The sequence below is a fragment of the Drosophila innubila genome, assembly GCF_004354385.1.
Source record: "Drosophila innubila isolate TH190305 chromosome 3R unlocalized genomic scaffold, UK_Dinn_1.0 2_E_3R, whole genome shotgun sequence".
Taxonomy (NCBI): domain Eukaryota; kingdom Metazoa; phylum Arthropoda; class Insecta; order Diptera; family Drosophilidae; genus Drosophila; species Drosophila innubila.
The window spans coordinates 21,198,825-21,216,907 of NW_022995380.1; the positions used below are offsets into that span (position 1 = coordinate 21,198,825).

The 18,083-nt window shown below is 37.8% G+C and overlaps 1 protein-coding gene across 1 annotated transcript in view; it reads right to left on the reverse strand.

The window, feature by feature from the left end:
- The window catches only part of LOC117791039 (zinc finger protein 1), a 29,573-nt gene extending 12,246 nt beyond the window's left edge, over positions 1 to 17,327 (reverse strand). Inside the window, 3 exon segments of the mRNA XM_034630667.1 lie at positions 3,796 to 4,488; positions 4,599 to 4,765; positions 17,040 to 17,327. Coding sequence (XP_034486558.1) covers positions 3,796 to 4,488; positions 4,599 to 4,765; positions 17,040 to 17,136 — 957 coding nt within the window. The 5' untranslated portion in view covers positions 17,137 to 17,327.
- Positions 17,328 to 18,083: the final 756 nt, after the last annotated feature.

The window sequence follows — 18,083 nt, forward strand, 5'->3', positions numbered from 1 at the left end:
CTAAAGTGCATATAATTTTTCAATTTGAAATGTTTCGTGTGCAGACACATGACCCGGCCATTCTGTGGTGGCCAAAAAGGTGGCACGACCCAAATGAATTGTGGCCAAAAGTTGCGACTGTTTTTATTTGTAAGTGCGCATGTGTGTTTGTGTGTGCGTGTGTGTGTGAAGCGCAGTTAAGCAAATATTTAATTGCTGCACTTTTTCTGGCACTCTGTTGTTATGGCTGAAAGTTTGCCAACGTCAGTTTTTGCCAACATTTTGAGTTTGACCAATAATTTATGTGCTGCCATTTGCTCAACAATTACGGCCTCGCTTGCTAGCTTCCTCTCTCTCTCTCTCTCTCTCTCTGTCTGTTAATGATGTTGACCTTTGGCATGTTGTGTTTATTTTCCCCAACAAATATGTTGACTTTAAAGTGACCACGCGACGACGTCTGCGGCCAATTTTAAATGGCTTTTCAATAACAATTGGCCATGGCAAGAGAGCATAAAAAGTGTTGCCTACTTTTGAGCGCGTGATTTTCATAATGAGACGCTTGTTATTGCTATTGTTATTGTTTTTTGCATAATTAATTGTTTTCACACATAATAATTTAATACGCGTGTACACGTGTTATGCCGCCCCATCAATAATAAATATTATATATATGCACATATATGGCAATTAATGTGTATTGGCCATAGTTGCAATATGTCAGACGCTTTTGGCCACCTCTTGATATCCTGTTGCCATTTGTGAACTTTGCATGTGTTTCAATGTTTAAATGTCATTAACATAAGCCGTAAATTATGTGTAGCTGTATGCGTGTTCCAGCTTGCCAGCTGTGCCAGCATGCAACAAAAGTGGAAACAGGTCAAAGGGCTTGGAATGGAGCGCAATTCGGCTTTATGAACCCACAACTCTCAGCTTTATTAGCTTTTTGATGCAGCCTTCTGACGGCTTAGGTAAATATTAATAACAGCAGTCGGTTGCCAAAAAAAAAAAATAGCCAAAAAGTTGCAACAGCTACAGTGAAAACTGAATAAAAATGTGAAGTTGAAATGAAAATTGAAACAGAAAAAAATGCTAAAGTTACTTTTAAAATGTTTAATACATTTGCAAAAAAATATATTTTCATTGACGCTTCTTAAAAAATCTTGTAATAAAGGCATATATATAAATATTGCTTAAAATTCTTGAATGGTTTTTGAGTTTCCAAAAACATATGATAGAAAAATTGCTTGTTTGATTTTTACTTCAACGATTAAGTTCTCAAAAATATCTAAAAATTGCATATATTTTTTCAATTTTTTCGGAAACTTGAAAAAGTTTTATCAGTTCACATAGGCATTTAACACTGTAGCTTCAACTGTCCGCTCTCATATGAAGTCCCGTTAAGCTGTTCAACATTTTCATTTCGTTGAAGGTAAAAAGGCGAAAATAGAAGAAGTGGAGAAAAAATGCCAAACTAGCCATATGAATTTATGACCAACGCTTGATGGGGGGCATAAAATGTTTTGTGGCAAGGAGAGGCACGCCCCCTGCCCACACAGCCCACACAGCCCACACTGCCTGCAACTACCCCAGCCAAGAGCAGCAAATGCAACAAAATTATAATTTATGTGGCTTTAATAGCCGCTGGCATGGCCCAAAAGGTGAATGTGTGTGTGTGTGTATACGAGAGTGTGTGTGTGTGGGAGTATACGATAGTGTGTGTGTGTATCTCTCCCTCAAAAACAACGCACTTGCTTATCACTGGAGTCTGAGGCAGACAAGTTTCTTTTTTTATTGTTCAGACGTAAGTAGGGGAAAAGGGCAGTGAAAAGGGCAGTAGAAAATTCAGGCGTATAGGCCGTAAGCATGTAAGTGTTAATGTATGTCTTATCAGCTCGTCTGCCTGTAGCAACATTTCTTTTAATGCCTTATCACACGGCCAGGCGAAGACGAAAGATGGAGAACAAGAGAACAAAAAAGAAAAAGAAAACAACAACTGCACAATTGGGAGTTACGAGCGTGTGACTGACAGATCCCCGACCCAAGAAGTACTACATACCCGACCCGAGACTCTCTTTCTCAGACTCTTTATGATAGGCCCGCCACAGAGTGTGACAGACGTACGCTAGCGCTATCTCACTCACTCAAACCCTCTTCTCTCTCTCTCGCTTCTTGCCAATGCTCCCCTGATAATACTTTTTTTTTTCTACTTTTTTTCTACTTCTCTGCGCTGCTTATTTTGTTGTTGTATAAGTGTATGTGTGTGTGTGTATTGGTGTGTGTGTGTATCGGGTTTGGTAAACGCCTACGTTTTATTTAATGCCAGTTTTTTGTTGCTGTTTCTTCGTTTTGTTTTTTATTATGACGGTGTTGCTTATCATAGTTTATAGCTGTTGTTGCTGTCGTCGTTGCCGCCCTTCTTGTTGTTGCCGCTGATAAACTTTACGTAACAAACAACAATCTTTAATTCGTCGACAGAGAAAACCTCTTGAGTGTAGGAAAACCTCAAGTATAAATAATTGTTATCTTTAAAAAAAAAAAAAAGAAAAGGAATAAATCGAAATATAATGAAATTCTCCCTGCCTCGTCTCATTGTTGCTGTTGCTGTTGCTGTTAATTGTTATCTTGGCTTAATTATTTTCTCATTTGTTGTCGATATAGTGTCGACATTTTTAATAATACATTTCATATACCATTGTGTCAACAGGAAACGTGGGCACATTCATAAGGTTGCTTTGGGTTTTTTTTTTAATATTTTTCGAGCTTGGCACCGTCTCCTTATCCGTCCGTGCCGCATTATCGTTGCCCACTTCCCGTAACCATTCGGGGAACAGTAACAACGCCAACAACAACAACAACCACAACAACAACTACAGTTTGAACAAAGCCAGCGCATTGTTGTATTTCAATGTGAGTTGCTCAAAGATCAAATTTTTGCTGCGTAGCGATCACTTTGGTTAAAGGAAGGGAGAAAGGGGAAAAATACATATATGTTGTCTGCGACGATCATGAACTTTAACCTACAGCACAACAAGTGCGTCTTTTATAAAAAATACAGTCGAGCCTGCCTATAATAAATTGACGCAGCAAATGTAAATAAATTATTTATACGGAAATAATATATTTTCCTCAAAAATGTTCCATAAATAATTATTGTATGTACCATAAAGTAATTTTAGTTTGAATTACGCTCATCTTTTTTTCTACCGTAGCAATACCTTCCCATATATTTAAGATTGCTCATAACCACTAAGATTGTAACTACGTCAATCGATAAAGAAATTCCTTTCAATGTTATTATACATTATAAAATAATTATGAGCAAAGTATTTAATATTTTTTTTTTTATAAAGTTCATAAATAATAAAAAAAAACTTGCAAATCCATTATGTTGTAAACAAAAAACACGATAAGCATCTCCAAAAGTTTTAATCAACAATTTATTCAAAACAATTAGTAACGTTGAATTTTAGCGTCAATATTTATTTATGTTGAGAACAATTTGCTGAAGAAAACCTTAAAAAAAATAATGAAAAACCATCAATTCGTAATGAAAAGAACTTCATTGTATAGTCTAATTAAAAAAATTGGTTTTGATTGTAATTAAAATTATACCAATTATATTTGTAACATGTATTTGAATTTTTATCTAAAAAAAAAAATTTAGACTCTTATAGAATCATAGAAATCGTTTTTTTTTTTTTGGTTAGGGTAGAAGTTCAATAAAGGAAAGATTGACTGTAGATTTAACCAGACCGCACAAATAAAGGAAAAGAGGCGCAAATGAAATTTGAAAAGTTTAAAGTCTTGTCAACCTACCTGTGGCACGGAGTGTGTTGTCTGCTGTCCCGTGGGTGAGTGCAACAACTGATGCTGCTCGAGTTGCTCGCGTGTGGCAAATGCCGCCGTGCATTGCATGCAGGGAAAGGATGAAGCGAGTTCGCCGGCTGCGGAGCCAGGACTGGAGGTGGAACGTGGTGCACTTAAATCCAGATCATAGGCGGAATTGCTGCCAACGCTGCTGTTGCTGCCGGGCTGTGGCGGTGGCAGCAGTAACTGTTGTTGTGACTGCTGATGTTGCTGATGTGGCAACTGCTGTGGCGGCTGCTGCAACTGCTGTTGGCTGGGTGAGCTGGCGGAGCGTGCCGATTGCATGGCCAAGGCGGCGGCGGCCATAAACTGGGCGTGCAAATGGGCGGGCAGCTGCGGCGGCGGATGCGGCAGGTGGGCAAACAGATCGCTGGGCGGTGCTTGGGCAACAGGTGAGCACATGGGCGAGTGTTGGCTTCTGTGATTGCTGTTGTTGTTGTTGTTATTATTATTTTGATTCTTGGCTGTCTCGTTGTTGTTATTGTTGGATGGGGATTTGGCATAGCGTCGACTGTTGCTGCTCAAATTGCTTTGCTCATCTTCCTCCGCGTCGCTTTCCGGCTGCACAGCGACAACAGCACGATGTGGCTCATAATTGAGCTTGTCATGCGGATGTTCACTGGCAATATGCTCGCTGAGGGACTGCAGAGATCAGAAAGAGAGAGAGAGAGCAAGAAATATAGAAAATTAAAGAATAATTTAATTTAAATGCAATTTCATTCAAATTGCTCTTGGCTTGCCTTGCAACTCACCTGAAACTCATTGAATCGCTTGTGGCATTGCGTGCATTTGACCAAAAAGTCATCTGCCGCACTCGCTGTGGCACTTGCCGCATGTGTGGCAAGCTCCTCACTTGCAGCCACATTGCTGGGCTTGCTGTGTGTTTGATGATGATGCAAACTGGAGGCCAAGGAGGGAACTGTAAGTGGATAATACGAGAAGCAAATAAAGTTAGTCAAAAAAGATACTTTTGTAAATAAATAAATATTTGTATATAAAAAGATAATTGCAATTTTTTACAAATTTGTTAAACTATGAGCACATTTTTTAACATATACTTATATAAATATAAATACATTAATTTCATTTACTATACTTTATTTTATGTTATTTTTTTAGAATATAAAAATATTTTTTATTAACTCTTTCCAATGAATTACATTATCGTAGTTAATTAAATATATTTATTTTATTGTTGTTATTTTAATATATTTTCTGTTTTTCTATTAATTAAAGTGTATTGAATTTATTGCTGTTCAAATTACCTCAGTCTTCTTCGAATCTAAAACAAATAAATTTTTGGCATAATGAGTTCCTATTAAATGCTTAAATTTGCAAAACGTCAACAATGCACTGAGAGAAATAAAGTTGCGCTACAAAATTTGAGTCATTATTTTTTGTGAGACTCCAAACAGTTTTTAATGAAAACAAATTAACTGCCAGATCTGCAGCAGGCGATAAGCAGAAAGACTTCAATGGAATGCCACACACAGGAGATGGAGGAGCACATGAAGATGAAGTTGAAAATGAAGAAAGAGAAGTTTGAAGTGGCAAGTTGAGACCTTGTGCTGTTGCCGTGTGGCAAGCAGGCAAGCAGGCTGGCAGACTGACTTTGGCTTTAGCTTTAGCTTCGGCTCAAAGATCAACTTTAATTTCGTGGCAAATCAACTTCAACGTGGATCGACGCGAGACGCTTCCCCTCAGCTGCCCCTCTTGCCAGTGGTTTATTGGCATTGTGGTTTGCCGTTGCCGTTGCCTTCACGCAACGTTTCCACGTAAAAGGCGATGATCTCATGCGCCAATCAAAAGCAACAAAAAAGAAACAAAAAATGAAGAAAAATAAAAGAGTGGAACTGGTTTTCACACACACACACACACACATGCACAAACAGATACATTTACAGATACACAGATAGAGATACAAATACAAACACTGTGAAACTGGCTGAAGAGTCGACTTAATCAGTTCAAAAAAGCGTTCAAGCATGCGAAAAGGGAGATCATAAAGAACGTGAACGACTGCCAGGCGAGTCACAACAGCAACAACTACAGCAACAATAACAAGAAAGCAGCAAAAGTATCTTGAAGATTGCTTTGTTCAATGACGACGTCGCTGGCGATGCTGATGCCGAGGGTCAGCCAATTGGTATACACACACAGTAAATGACTGTGTGTGTGTGTGTGTGTGAGACACTTATGGCCGCTGCTGTGAGTCGCTTGGTAAATAAGCAACTTTGTTGTATCTGCCGACTCGGCCCAAGGCACGTTGCAAGGTACAAAATGGAGTTGCTCTTGCTGTATCTGACAATGCAAGTCTTTGTTGTTGCTGTTGCGACTGTTGTTGTTGTTGTTGGCGCTGTTTGCTATTGCTGCTATTTGATCGCTACCTTAATTTAAGCCAATTAACCGCCTGCAGACAGCGGCTCTCATAGGGGCAAAGTCACAGTCATAGTCACTCCATCTCTTTCACTCTCGCCTCCCTTCTCTCTTCCTCACTCGACGGCAGAGCTAAATTTATGGTCACCGTATGGTCATACCTTTTACAACGCTAGCTGCAGCTGTATCTGTATCTGCAAGTCTGTATCTGTATCTATATACACAACTGTAGCCGTATCTTTGTAGCTTGTGAGTGTTCTTTCAATCATAGAGTTCGTTGCACGTATTCAATTTTCACTTTCGTTTACGCTGTATTATTATTTTTTATTGATATTACAATGTTAATTGATTGAGATACAGTTTGATTTGAGTTGCAAACAATGCGGGTCGTCAGTTTCTAGAAGATCTTCTCTCAACTGCCCGCATTTCTCTCTCCCTCTCACTCTCTCTCTCGCTCTCACTTTGCTGCAACTGTTGCAAGTCTTGACGTTTTCGCCTAATCGCTCTAATTGGCTACTCTCGCTCTTTTTGGCCCATTTTAAATGCCATAAAAAGCAAATAGAATCAAAGAAACAACAGCTGCCTGTGGATTACAGCACAGGTCTTTAAATTTTCAAGTTAATAATTTTTGTGTAAATTTATTTCTTGTTGGCGGTTTAATGACATTTTTATTAAATGAATCTGTCTCTTGGCTGCCTCAGCATTCGCTCATCTTAATAAAATATGCAAGTTATTAAAATGTGCGGCAGACGTATAAAAAACTGAAACACCAAACACATTTTATGACTCTTTTCATCAGTATAATCATTATGATGGCAGGGGACAGAGAGGTTGGATACGTTCAACACTCAACACTTAACATTCAACATTCAACACTCAACAAGTGTGTCACCAGCTCATTTAGTTCAATCAATTTTTCATAACAGAAATTATTAACGCAACGTGGAAAAAGCCGTTTCATTTTTACACTTTTTCTCCTTCATTTTTTGTTGTTGTATAGATGTCTGTAAACGGTATTGAAATATCGAAACTGTCCGCAAATTAATTTCAATTTGTGCGAACCCGAATAACGAATAACGAATTTTGATAGTCACATCAAATGTTTCTGTTTGTTTACTCTGCAATTGTCATTTTGTTGTTGTTGTTGTTTCTGTTGGTGGGCCAACTATTTGGCGCTTAACGCAGCCCAATTGAAGTTGATTGATAGCACTGTATGGTATTAAGAAGTGTATAAGGAAATATGTTCTGCTATAAGCATTTTTAATGGGGCTTAATCTTGTCTAGCTGATGGCCAAACTCTTTGAAATTCCATGCCCGAGATTATGGTGTCTAATTTGAATAGCTTCAGCTGTTAATGAAGTAACAGAGCCTTAACAGAGTGCTGTTACTTACAATAGTATTGACAGCAGCGATTTACTAACAGTTGCTTACATATGTTAGCTTATTAACAGCGCTTAAACACAGTTTGACTATTGTATACATTAGCTGTTAACAGCTGTTACAAGCTGTTCTCTACAGCTGTTAAAAAGTTAACCGTGCGCTGTTAATTAATGCTCAATTTTGGGAAAATTATAATGCCATTAGATATAAAAATGCCAGCCTTTATGTGCTTTTATACAGCTACGAATTATGTTTAAAATCAGTTGGGGCAAAAAAATTGTGGAATACATTGAAAGACGCAAAATATTTTGACATAAACGCTGTTGACAATTTATGCCACACGTTTGCCAGAGCAACAACACAAACAATAGCAACAATATAAAATTATAAATACAAAAAAAAACAATGAACTCTCGTGGCTCGAGTTGCTCAATTTTTGTGGTTGCTGAGAAATTGGTGTCAATGCTGGATGTTGGTTCACCTGTGCCACATCCAACGGCAACACGCGCATTCCGAAATAGTTGATTGATAGGAAGAAGGGTGAAGAGAGGGGGAGCGGTGCACGTTATTATAAATAATATGCTAAGGTAGTGGGAGGGAGAGTGTGAGACAGCGTAAATCAATAAAAAATACATTTGTGCTAACGTGCAAGGCGACAGATACATTTGTATCTTGTATCTTCTGTGCGTATTTGTTGGTTATTATTGTTGTTTTTGGCTCCGCACTAATTTTATGTGCTTTTTATTGCCAACTTTTATTAGCCAGACATTTTTCAACTAAGCTCGGTTAATGCAAATTTATTTATTTCGTTTCATTTCGCTTTGCCATCATTATATTTATTTTCTATCGCGCTTTTCTTTTTGAAATGATTTTCACGTCTAATTTATGGGCAGCGGTTGCAGACGGACAGTTTTACCTGCACAAAGATCTTGGGGCATTTCTCATGCTCATTTGGTTGTCAGTATTTAAAGTGTTTTTAATATTTCAATGACAGGCGCTTGTCAAACCACTCCAAGCGAAATGTAAACCGATGACATTTCTCTGTATTTTTTGATTTTCTTTTTAGCTCAGGTAAGGGAAATTTGTTGCTACTTGCGTCGTGTCTAATTGTTTAATTGTTGTTGCTATCAGTAAAAAATATATATATGTATTCTTGAAAAAAACGCGCTGACGCAGTTGCAGACAAATAGTCGACAGGTGGCGCCTTTTTTCAATGACAGTCTGCTTTTTATACTCTTTCAGAGAGTATTATAATTTTTTCATGAAATCTTTAATATATATTCTCGATCAGGTGGAAGAACTGAAACTTGAAAAACTTAATTTTAAGTAAAACATAACATATCAATAGTATATTAAAATGAGTCCGATTGAAGTACAATCTCACAGAGGAAAGATTGGTAAAAGATGTAGTTTTAATATTGAAAACTTTATAAAAAAAATTAAACTTAGTTTATAGGATTTTCCCTATAACATGACATGAAGAAATTCGAGAAACTCTAAAGAGTATTTAAACTTCATCGTGCTAAACATAGACATGCTTTGTTGTTGTTATTGTTTTTTTTAGTTAGTGTAAATAAATAAATAAACATAAATTTTAGCACTTAATTATAAACAGACTGAACTCAACTCGCTGCTTGTAGTCAAATGCAGTCTCGTGACGTTTTTAGCATATTTATTAAATAAATTTAAATGAAATTAGCTGCAAATGGCACTCGACAATAAACACAGAGCAAGTTGAGCTAATTGCGTGCCACATACGCAATACATGAGCAATATATGAGGACATATGTAAGCGACACCTCCATCGACTGGGGGGATGTAAATGAAAACCTGTGGGAAGGTCTAAGCAATTTGTTTAGGTGTGAAATGTGACATATTATTTGGAGCTCAAATGACGATTTGAAATCGTGCGAAAGTTTATAACTGCAAATGGATAACTCTTCTAAATTCCCTACTCTCAGTCTATCAATCAGTCAGTCAGTCAGTTGGACAGTCAAATAGCATACGCTGGGGATCTCAAGTGGCACTTGAGTCGCATATGAAAACCATATGCCCGGCAGAGACAGACTCAAAATGCTAAGTAATAATCGGCGAGGCGTGCTAAATTTGGAACTGGAAGGGCACTTAAAGGTGCACATAACAGAGGAAGAGAGAGAGAGAGAGAGGGAGAGAGAGAGAAACGGGTCGCCGTATACGATACATCATGCATGCCACAAAAGGTGGCTTAGGTAAAACGCTGTGCGTGCATTGCAACTGCCTCAAGTGGCGATGGCGATGCCAAAGGTGGCAGCCACAAAACAACAACGAGTACAAGCACTGATGACGCTCACTATAAATAGAAAATACGCTGCAATGGCAAAGAGCTGAAAAGGGAGTTTGCAGTCAAAACGAGTTGCACCAACGCCAAGCATTTTGCCCTTTAGTTTCACTTGATTTTATTTATTTGTGCAGCGCGCACGGCTTGATGTTGCAGCAGTTGCAGCCTCTGCTGCTGTTGTTGCTGGCTGCCACGTTTATTTTATTTGTAGCATTTGCTTTGCTGAGTGTGAAATTTTAATAGCCAACCGAGCCGTGTCCATCACGAACAGAGTTCGACTCCTGCTGCCTGGGCATATGTGTGTCCTCTGTCAGGCAGGCAGGCAGGCAGTCAGGCAACGTGTGGCACAGCCGCAACGTGCCACATATGTGCACAGTGTACACGGCGACTGCAATTTCCAACTATTTTTGTGTTTTACCTTGAAAATATCTGCAGCAACTGCAACTGCAACTGCAACAGCAACTGCATGTCGACTGCGTAGGCGTCTCCTTTGCTTTTTGCTGGTCGTCAACAGAAGCAATTAGGGAAAATATGCCAAAGTCTAAAACTATCAACTACTTATAGATAGAGGGGGAGATATGCCATAGCTGAGAATAGATTGCTTGCAACTACAACTGACAAGGTTCATGAATATTTACCTCGCTGGATATAATATCACTTAACATTTAAATTAAATTTTTAAACTGCATTTTCGCTTCATAGATCTGATCTGATCTGAAGAAGAAAGTATCTATGGCTTCTTATAATGAAGGATATATATAAATCAATACCTGCACTTTAAAAAGATGTCTTGGTAACATCTCAAATATCTCTATTTGTTTTTATTTTTATTACATCTCATTTAAAAATTCGAACTGCCAGAAAAATGAAATTGAAGCACATATAATAACTGTATTAATTGCTGACAAATCGAACAATTATTGCGCCCAATATTCATTTTCATTCATCGATTAATTCCCAACAATAATTCAGCTAATATTCGTATATGCATTCGCCTATTCATTCTCAATTTTATTCACATAAATTGTCCAGCTAAATCTGCATTTAATTAATGACAACTATTTAAACTGCAATGAAAATTTGTTAGCTAATTGATATTCGAGCATACGAGTATAATAAATGGAGTCCTTGCACAGGCCAAAAGCACAAACATTGAATACATTTTGTTTAAAATTTCTATATTTTTTTTTTTTGCATTTTTATTGTTTTCTTTTTATGGCAATTGTTGTGTCTATTTGTATTGTTTATTTAAACTTTTAACAATTATTGTGCAATTGTGCGAAATTTATTGCGATTGAACGGCAATCAGAGTGTAACCAAAGCGAAGCCTCCACTTCACGGTGTACTGTACCCCTGTTCTATCCACCTTCTCCCTTCCCCTGCACTCTGCCCTCTGCCCTTCGCTCTGCGCTCAGCGAGCAGTTAACAAAAATCGTTTACATGTTAAATTGTGCCTGGCATCCGTTAAGAGCAGTTTGAATATCGACTGCAACCACCCGTAACACTGTGCAACAACGAGTGTTACTGCCCCCTCCCCCACCCCCCTTTCCTCAGCTGCCCCTCTCCCCGGCTATTGCAATTTTGCAATGCCCTTTGGCTACACCTTTTGGTTTTGGCCGCGTTCGCTTTGTTTGCGCCTCGACTTATTTTTTTGTTGCCACTTCTTTTTATTTTTGGCACTTTTTCCTTTACTTTATTTTTTTATGCTTTTATGTTGTCATTTTTTTTTTTTGTTTTGTGTGTTGGCTACGTTGTTGTCTCGTCGTGTGGCCGGCATTAAATAAATAAGCAAATAAAATAAAAAAAAATATAACAGCTGTAACGCCATTTTTTGGGCAGCATTTTCATTTTGGACGCGGTTCTTGTTCTGGTTCTGAATTGGGATTGGTTTTTGAGATTGGGATTGGGATTGGGGTCTTCTCTCTGGGCACATTCCGTGCAATTTTCACTTTACAACTGTTTCAAAGTTATCTTTGTTTCAATTGTATGCACAAAGGCAGCAACAACAATGGGCAGCAAAAAAATAAAAATAAATATATTGGCAAACAATTTACTTGTAGGCAAAAACGTGAAATAAAAGTAAAATGTGGCAAATAATTTGCACAAAGCTGCGGCAGGTTGTACAGCGGCTGTGGCAGTGGCAACATGGGTTGTGGCAGCAACAAAAACAGCAATAGCAACAGCAACAGAATGTGGCAGTGGCAGAGGCTGTGGCAGGATATCAAAGTAATTTCCAGTACCTACAGTTCTGGTCATTGATTTATTGTCTTGGCGAGAGCTCTTCAATTGAGTTGAAATTAAATGCGCATTTAAAGAGCATAACAAATATATATATTTCTAGAGTGAAAGAGCGAGAAAGAGACGGAAGACAGGAGAACTTGGCAATGACTAGACTCACCTTCACTTAGATATGATCAGTCTAAAGTCTAGGCTTTAAGCAAACAACTTGTCTCAGCATATTAATCATTTTACAGCAAATAGTTAAGCGAAAGTTTGTTTAATTTCGATTACCAGAAGATGCTAAATGGAGAGTCTGGAGGAGAGCGTATGTCAACGCTACACAAAGATAGAATAAGACGAGGTAGTAATATAAATGGCAGCACCGACAGCACCAGCATATAAAACTGACATTCACTGACGGCCCAAAATGATTAATTAGCACCAAAAACTGTACTCAAACTGAGCCAAGACAAACTCGAAGTTGACTCGGGATAGATAAATGATAGAGCAAGTCTTAGATACGTTGAATGTGTGTTGAAAATATGCCCCAAGGATTTGTGTTTGTTTAATGAATCAAAATACAAAAACTACACTCGAAAAAATCAAGTAGAATAATCAAAGAATATTGATTTATTATGTACTAGGATGCTGAATAAATTAAGGTAAACAAGCAAAAGTAGCTGAAGTATTGAAAAGTTTAAGTGGTGAGTGAAATAATATTAAAGATAGTGAATAAATCTCAAGATATTTTCAAATATACTAATATTAATTTTTAACTGACTTAGTATCTACCTTTCTACCTCAGAAAAGCATCTACAACATCTAATTATAGTAAAAACTATTCCAGAATAAAATCAAATGTGTGAAAGCAAACTAAATCACTTTAATCATATGAGTTTTGTCATATTATGTGTTTCGTTGTTCATTGGGAAATTAGCACAACGTTCAGCGCTTTCAGCATTGATTTAGTGGCCACGAGGCAGACTAAAAGCTCTCAGAATGCCAGGTTGTGAGGGGGGCGTTACCAAATAATTTGTGTGTAGGTGATAACACGGCGACAGGCAGACAGGTTTTTAGCTCAGCTCTTTGTTTGTGTTTGCTGGTTGTACCAAATTTTGATTTATGACATTTTGGAGCAATTTCGAAATGCGACAAACACACACGCCCCAAAAACCAGTTCGCAAGCGGCCAGCAGCAGCGGCCAGCAGCAGCGGCAGCAGCAGCGGCAGCGGCAGAGGCAGCGTGCAGCGAAACAGCGAACAGCGTTTTCAATGTAGCAGCGATTAATACACATCGCGGACGCAGCTGCCCAGTGACATCAAAAGGCGGCCCAGACAAACAACAAACAACAAACAACCGGAAAATGAAGACGACCACGTTGCCAGCAAGAGATACATTTGTATCTGCTACTCTAAATACATACATATCTATTCATCTATCTATATGTGTATATATATTTATGTGGGGCAACCTGTGCTCACTTTTCTGTCTGATCGATCGATTAGCTGCGCTGCTGTTTGTTGGCTTTTAGCAGCGATCCAGCAACAACAAGTTGCCGCTGCCACTTTACACGAAAAAGCACAGGGCGCTACTTAAATGCCCATAAATTATAATTTATTGTTTGGCCTGCACGAGGCGCAGACGAAACGAGAGTCGCCTCTTAGATCATGCTCAACCAAATCATCGCTCACTTTTACAAAATTAATTAAAATACCATAAAACGTTTTTGGAAATTATTGCAGTTGCAGCTTGAAGATACAAATAAGTAAAGAATATATGTATGATATAAATAATTTTTATTCTTGAAAGAAAAATTATAGTTTGATTCTGAAATTGTTTCTAAAATAATGCTGAGCATGTGCTATATATAGATATATAATTTATCAGCTCTGCCATATCATTTAAATAAATCATTAAACTTTCATCCATTATACTTATAATAATTTATGTGAGATACAATATTTTCAAAGTATCTTAAGATTGTTGCTCGAAAATCTCATCTCACTTTTAAAATTCAAAATACATTTTTTGTGTAGAAAACAATTATTAACACGACTCTTTATATAAGGTAATCTAAGATGAAACAGAAAAGGTGTTCTTAAAACATTATGCAAATTTGGCAAATTTATAAAGTTTTTATTTTCTTTCTTTCAATAACAATAAAATTGTAGATAAACAATCAAAAAAATGTCTGAAGTATAATAAATTAAAGTCTTTATTATATATTATTTGTAAGCTAATTAAATCAGAAGTTCCTTCATAAATAAATTAAAATTTTACATAGATGATATATTATATCTCATCTATCATTCATCATAAAAATTTAAAAAATAGTCTATAGTCTTAGAAAGTCTACTTTTCTTTTACAGCAGCTGAAGACTGCAGCATAAATATCATAATTCTAGGAACAGCCCTCGCATTAGTATGCTGCAGTGGTTCCCTCGACATTTGCTGTGAACATGTGCAATTAATCCATATGTTTAGCGCTACTTATTAATTGTCACCGCTTTGAGATGTAGATACGTTTGTAAATGTGGCACAGGGATTGTGGGGGGGGGGGCGGGTTAGGCGTGTGGGCAGAGGACTATAATGATATTGCGCCATAAATTTGTAGCTCATTTTCGTTTCACTTTTCCAGCTAAAGAAATTTCCAAATTTCTTTTTGAGAGAAATAAAATTAATTTCTTGCCACGTTGCATTTGTTAACACCTTCACTTTAGTTTGAGGGGGGACTTTGTTGGAAAAGGCGGCATGAGCGGAGGAGATGGCTGATGAGCTGCGCCCACTGACAGTTTTATGTTTTGTTTACACTTTGATTGGCTGTTCGGCATTTTATTTAATTTGTGTGATGGAAAATTGTTCAACAAGATTTGAAAGTGGCCCAAAAATGAAACCACACAAAACCGCAATCAATCAATGAGGCGACAAGCTGCCATTTGCCAGCCACAACAAACCGGCCATAACTCAGTCCGAAAGGTAAAACAGGTTAACCACGTTAGAGCCAAGTTAAGCTGGTATTTTTCGTGTGAAACGGAGACGGCGACTGTTGCCACATTTTCTACCTGTTCGCGTGCGCATGTCAAAAACACAGGTGAGTTTATTACCAGGTTTGAATGGTGGTGTCGATCTGGCTAGTGTTGTTGCTTTTGGTTTTTGTTGTGTTTTTGTAGGAGGCGCCTGCACTTGACTCGCTGCCATTGCGGTGGTGGCTGTCCTACCTGCGTCAAGCGAAAGTATCTTACGGATACCTCACATAACAGCAAGCCAAACGGCTGCCAAACAGCTGCCAACAAATCAAATTCGAATGCGTTTGCAATTGGTCGCTTGCCTCGACTTGTGCGATCCACAAAAAAAGCTCTTCAAGCACCCGCATAACCAACAGTATATAATAAAAAAACGTACAAAAATAATATAAAAGAAAATACAAAAATAAAGGTAAATGCAATCTGAGCCTGCCAGTTTTGAGCGACCCTCAGAAGTGTTTCAGTTTCTTAAAATACTTTTTTTTTATAGAGTATAACGAACTTGAACGCATTGCCAAAAACAACTTTCAACTGAGTTTTTACTGAATTCAATAGCTATGTAAATTCAACAGATATTATAAAGCTTAGTTTCGGAAGATTTTAATATTGTAGTAAATTTTTTTAATCGCTTAAAATTTTGTTTTGCTTTATTAAGTTGAAATGATTTAAAGAAAACATATTTTATTTATATAATATTAGACCATTTTGAGTTTAGATTTCTCTAAAAACAAAATGTTATTTTTTTGTGTTAGAATATGACATTAAAAAGCTGTATTTATTTATTTAACATTCAATCTATAAGGACTTTTTTCTGGAATTGGCTTATTATAAAATTTAGTTGAGTAAGACTTTCTTTTCTGAATACATTTTACTTATATTCTAGATACTCGTATTATAGGGAAGCGTTAATTCGAGTTTTTCTGAAACATATTTGACTATTTTATACATCCATAACTCAGCAAAGTCGTTATGAATTTAAAAAAAAAAAACAAACAATGTTTATGGGTACTTTCTGTGTTAATAAGAAATTTGTATGTGTAAAATAAACGGATACATTTGTATCTTCACTAAAAGTAAAATTTTGTTGTAAATTCGAAAGAGCATCTAAAATTCAGCTTGACAAAGTTTAAAAAGAGTTAATTGAATTTTTGTGCTGGCTTGCAAATGCAGGATCATAACAGAGTGTGTGTGTGTGTTATGTGTGTGTGTTATGAGTGTGCCTCGAAAGGTGTTTATTTTCAAAACTGAAGCTGGAGGTGATTAAACGATGCCCTCATACCATTATCGCTGCTTGTGGGCGATCGCTCGATTGTTGAAACGGATTCTCTTACTTGATTTTTTTGTGGAGTTTGCGTTTGCGTAGGAGGTAAATGGAAATGGAAATCCGATGCCAAAGGCACAACGATCGTTCACTTGCTTGTTTGTGTATTTGTGTATGTGTGTGTGTGTGTATCTGTGTGTTGCTTGAGCTTTATTGTTGCTTTTTACTGATATTATTTTTTGCTGTGTCGCCTTTTGGTTTAAGGTGAATTTCAATTTGGTTGCGGGGACCACACAGCAAAGAAGATTGAAAATGGCGGCGTTTCAATGGAAACTGTTGACACTGACAGTGTGCGAAGATTGAAACAGATTTGTTGCTTTTGGCGCGCTTCGCAAAAAGTTGAATGAATTGGACAAGTCATAAGCAATCAACCAGACACACACACATCACACTCACTCACACACTCACACGCACACACTCAAAGTTCAATTGCATTGTGCTGATAATGCAATGTATATTTCTAGACAATTCAATTTGATGAGTCATCGTCGAGTCGCAGTCTAAAGGTATTGAGCTGGGGATCTTGATCTCAAAATGGATACGTTTGGAAACTTACACTGCATGGAGAAGGCTGTGGACGATGGCATGCTCTGCTGTATAATGTTATCCTCTTGGCCAAAACGTGTAGACGATGGCGCCAAACAGGACAACATTGGAATGCTTTTTTATACAATTAGTTTTTCGATTTTCAATATTTCTTATTTCACAAGCGTTTGCTAATTTCTTGTTGTTCAAATTGTTTAAATCTTTTTTTTTTTAATTTGCAGCGTAGTTAGACATTTGTTGTGCACACACGTGTCGCGGCCATGGAGCTGACCAGGTTTTTTTTCTTCCAGCTTTTCTTTATGAATTTTGAATTTTTATTTTTATGTTTTTACAACATTTTAGCACTTGGCGCGTTTATATTTATTTAGTTTTATTGTTTTGCTGTGAACCGCACTAAGCACACTGCGTGTTGTTTTGCGTGTATCTGAGAGATACTTTTTCGACTCGACGGTTTGTGTCAATTTTGTTTGTTGTTCTATGCGTTGGCTTTGCGCTGTGGGGGAGCAGCGCGTGTGCGGCCGACGCGACGTCTAGAATTCAACTAACGGTTTATGTTGATTTCTGTTTTCTACGTTGGGCAGCCTCAGCTTCTGAACAGATTCAGATACAACATCTCTTTGTGGACTATGTGTGTGTGTGTGTGTGTGTGTTTGAGGGTGCTTCAATGCATGTGCTTGGCACGACAAAGGCAAAGAGATTGAGAGCGAGAAAGAGAGAGAGACCAACTGAATGAGAGCAACTAAAGGCGAGAGAGCGCAGAGCGCATTTGTTATATGGCAGCTAGTGTGTGTGTGTGTGTGTGTGAGTGTCACCAATACACCAATAACAGGCAGCGGGCACATAAGCAAACGGCAAACGTGTAACGGCGCACCGTTTGTTGATAGTGTGCGTGGCGGCAGCGCTGCCGAGGTGATATGGTGGCGGCAGCGTCGACAACTCACAGTTCACCCCCTTCCCCAGTCACTGTGTGTGTGTGTGTGTTCTGTTGCGAGGCTCTCCAATTGGAGAGAGCGCATTTTATAGGATAACAGTTTCTGTTACTGCCTGGGGCGAA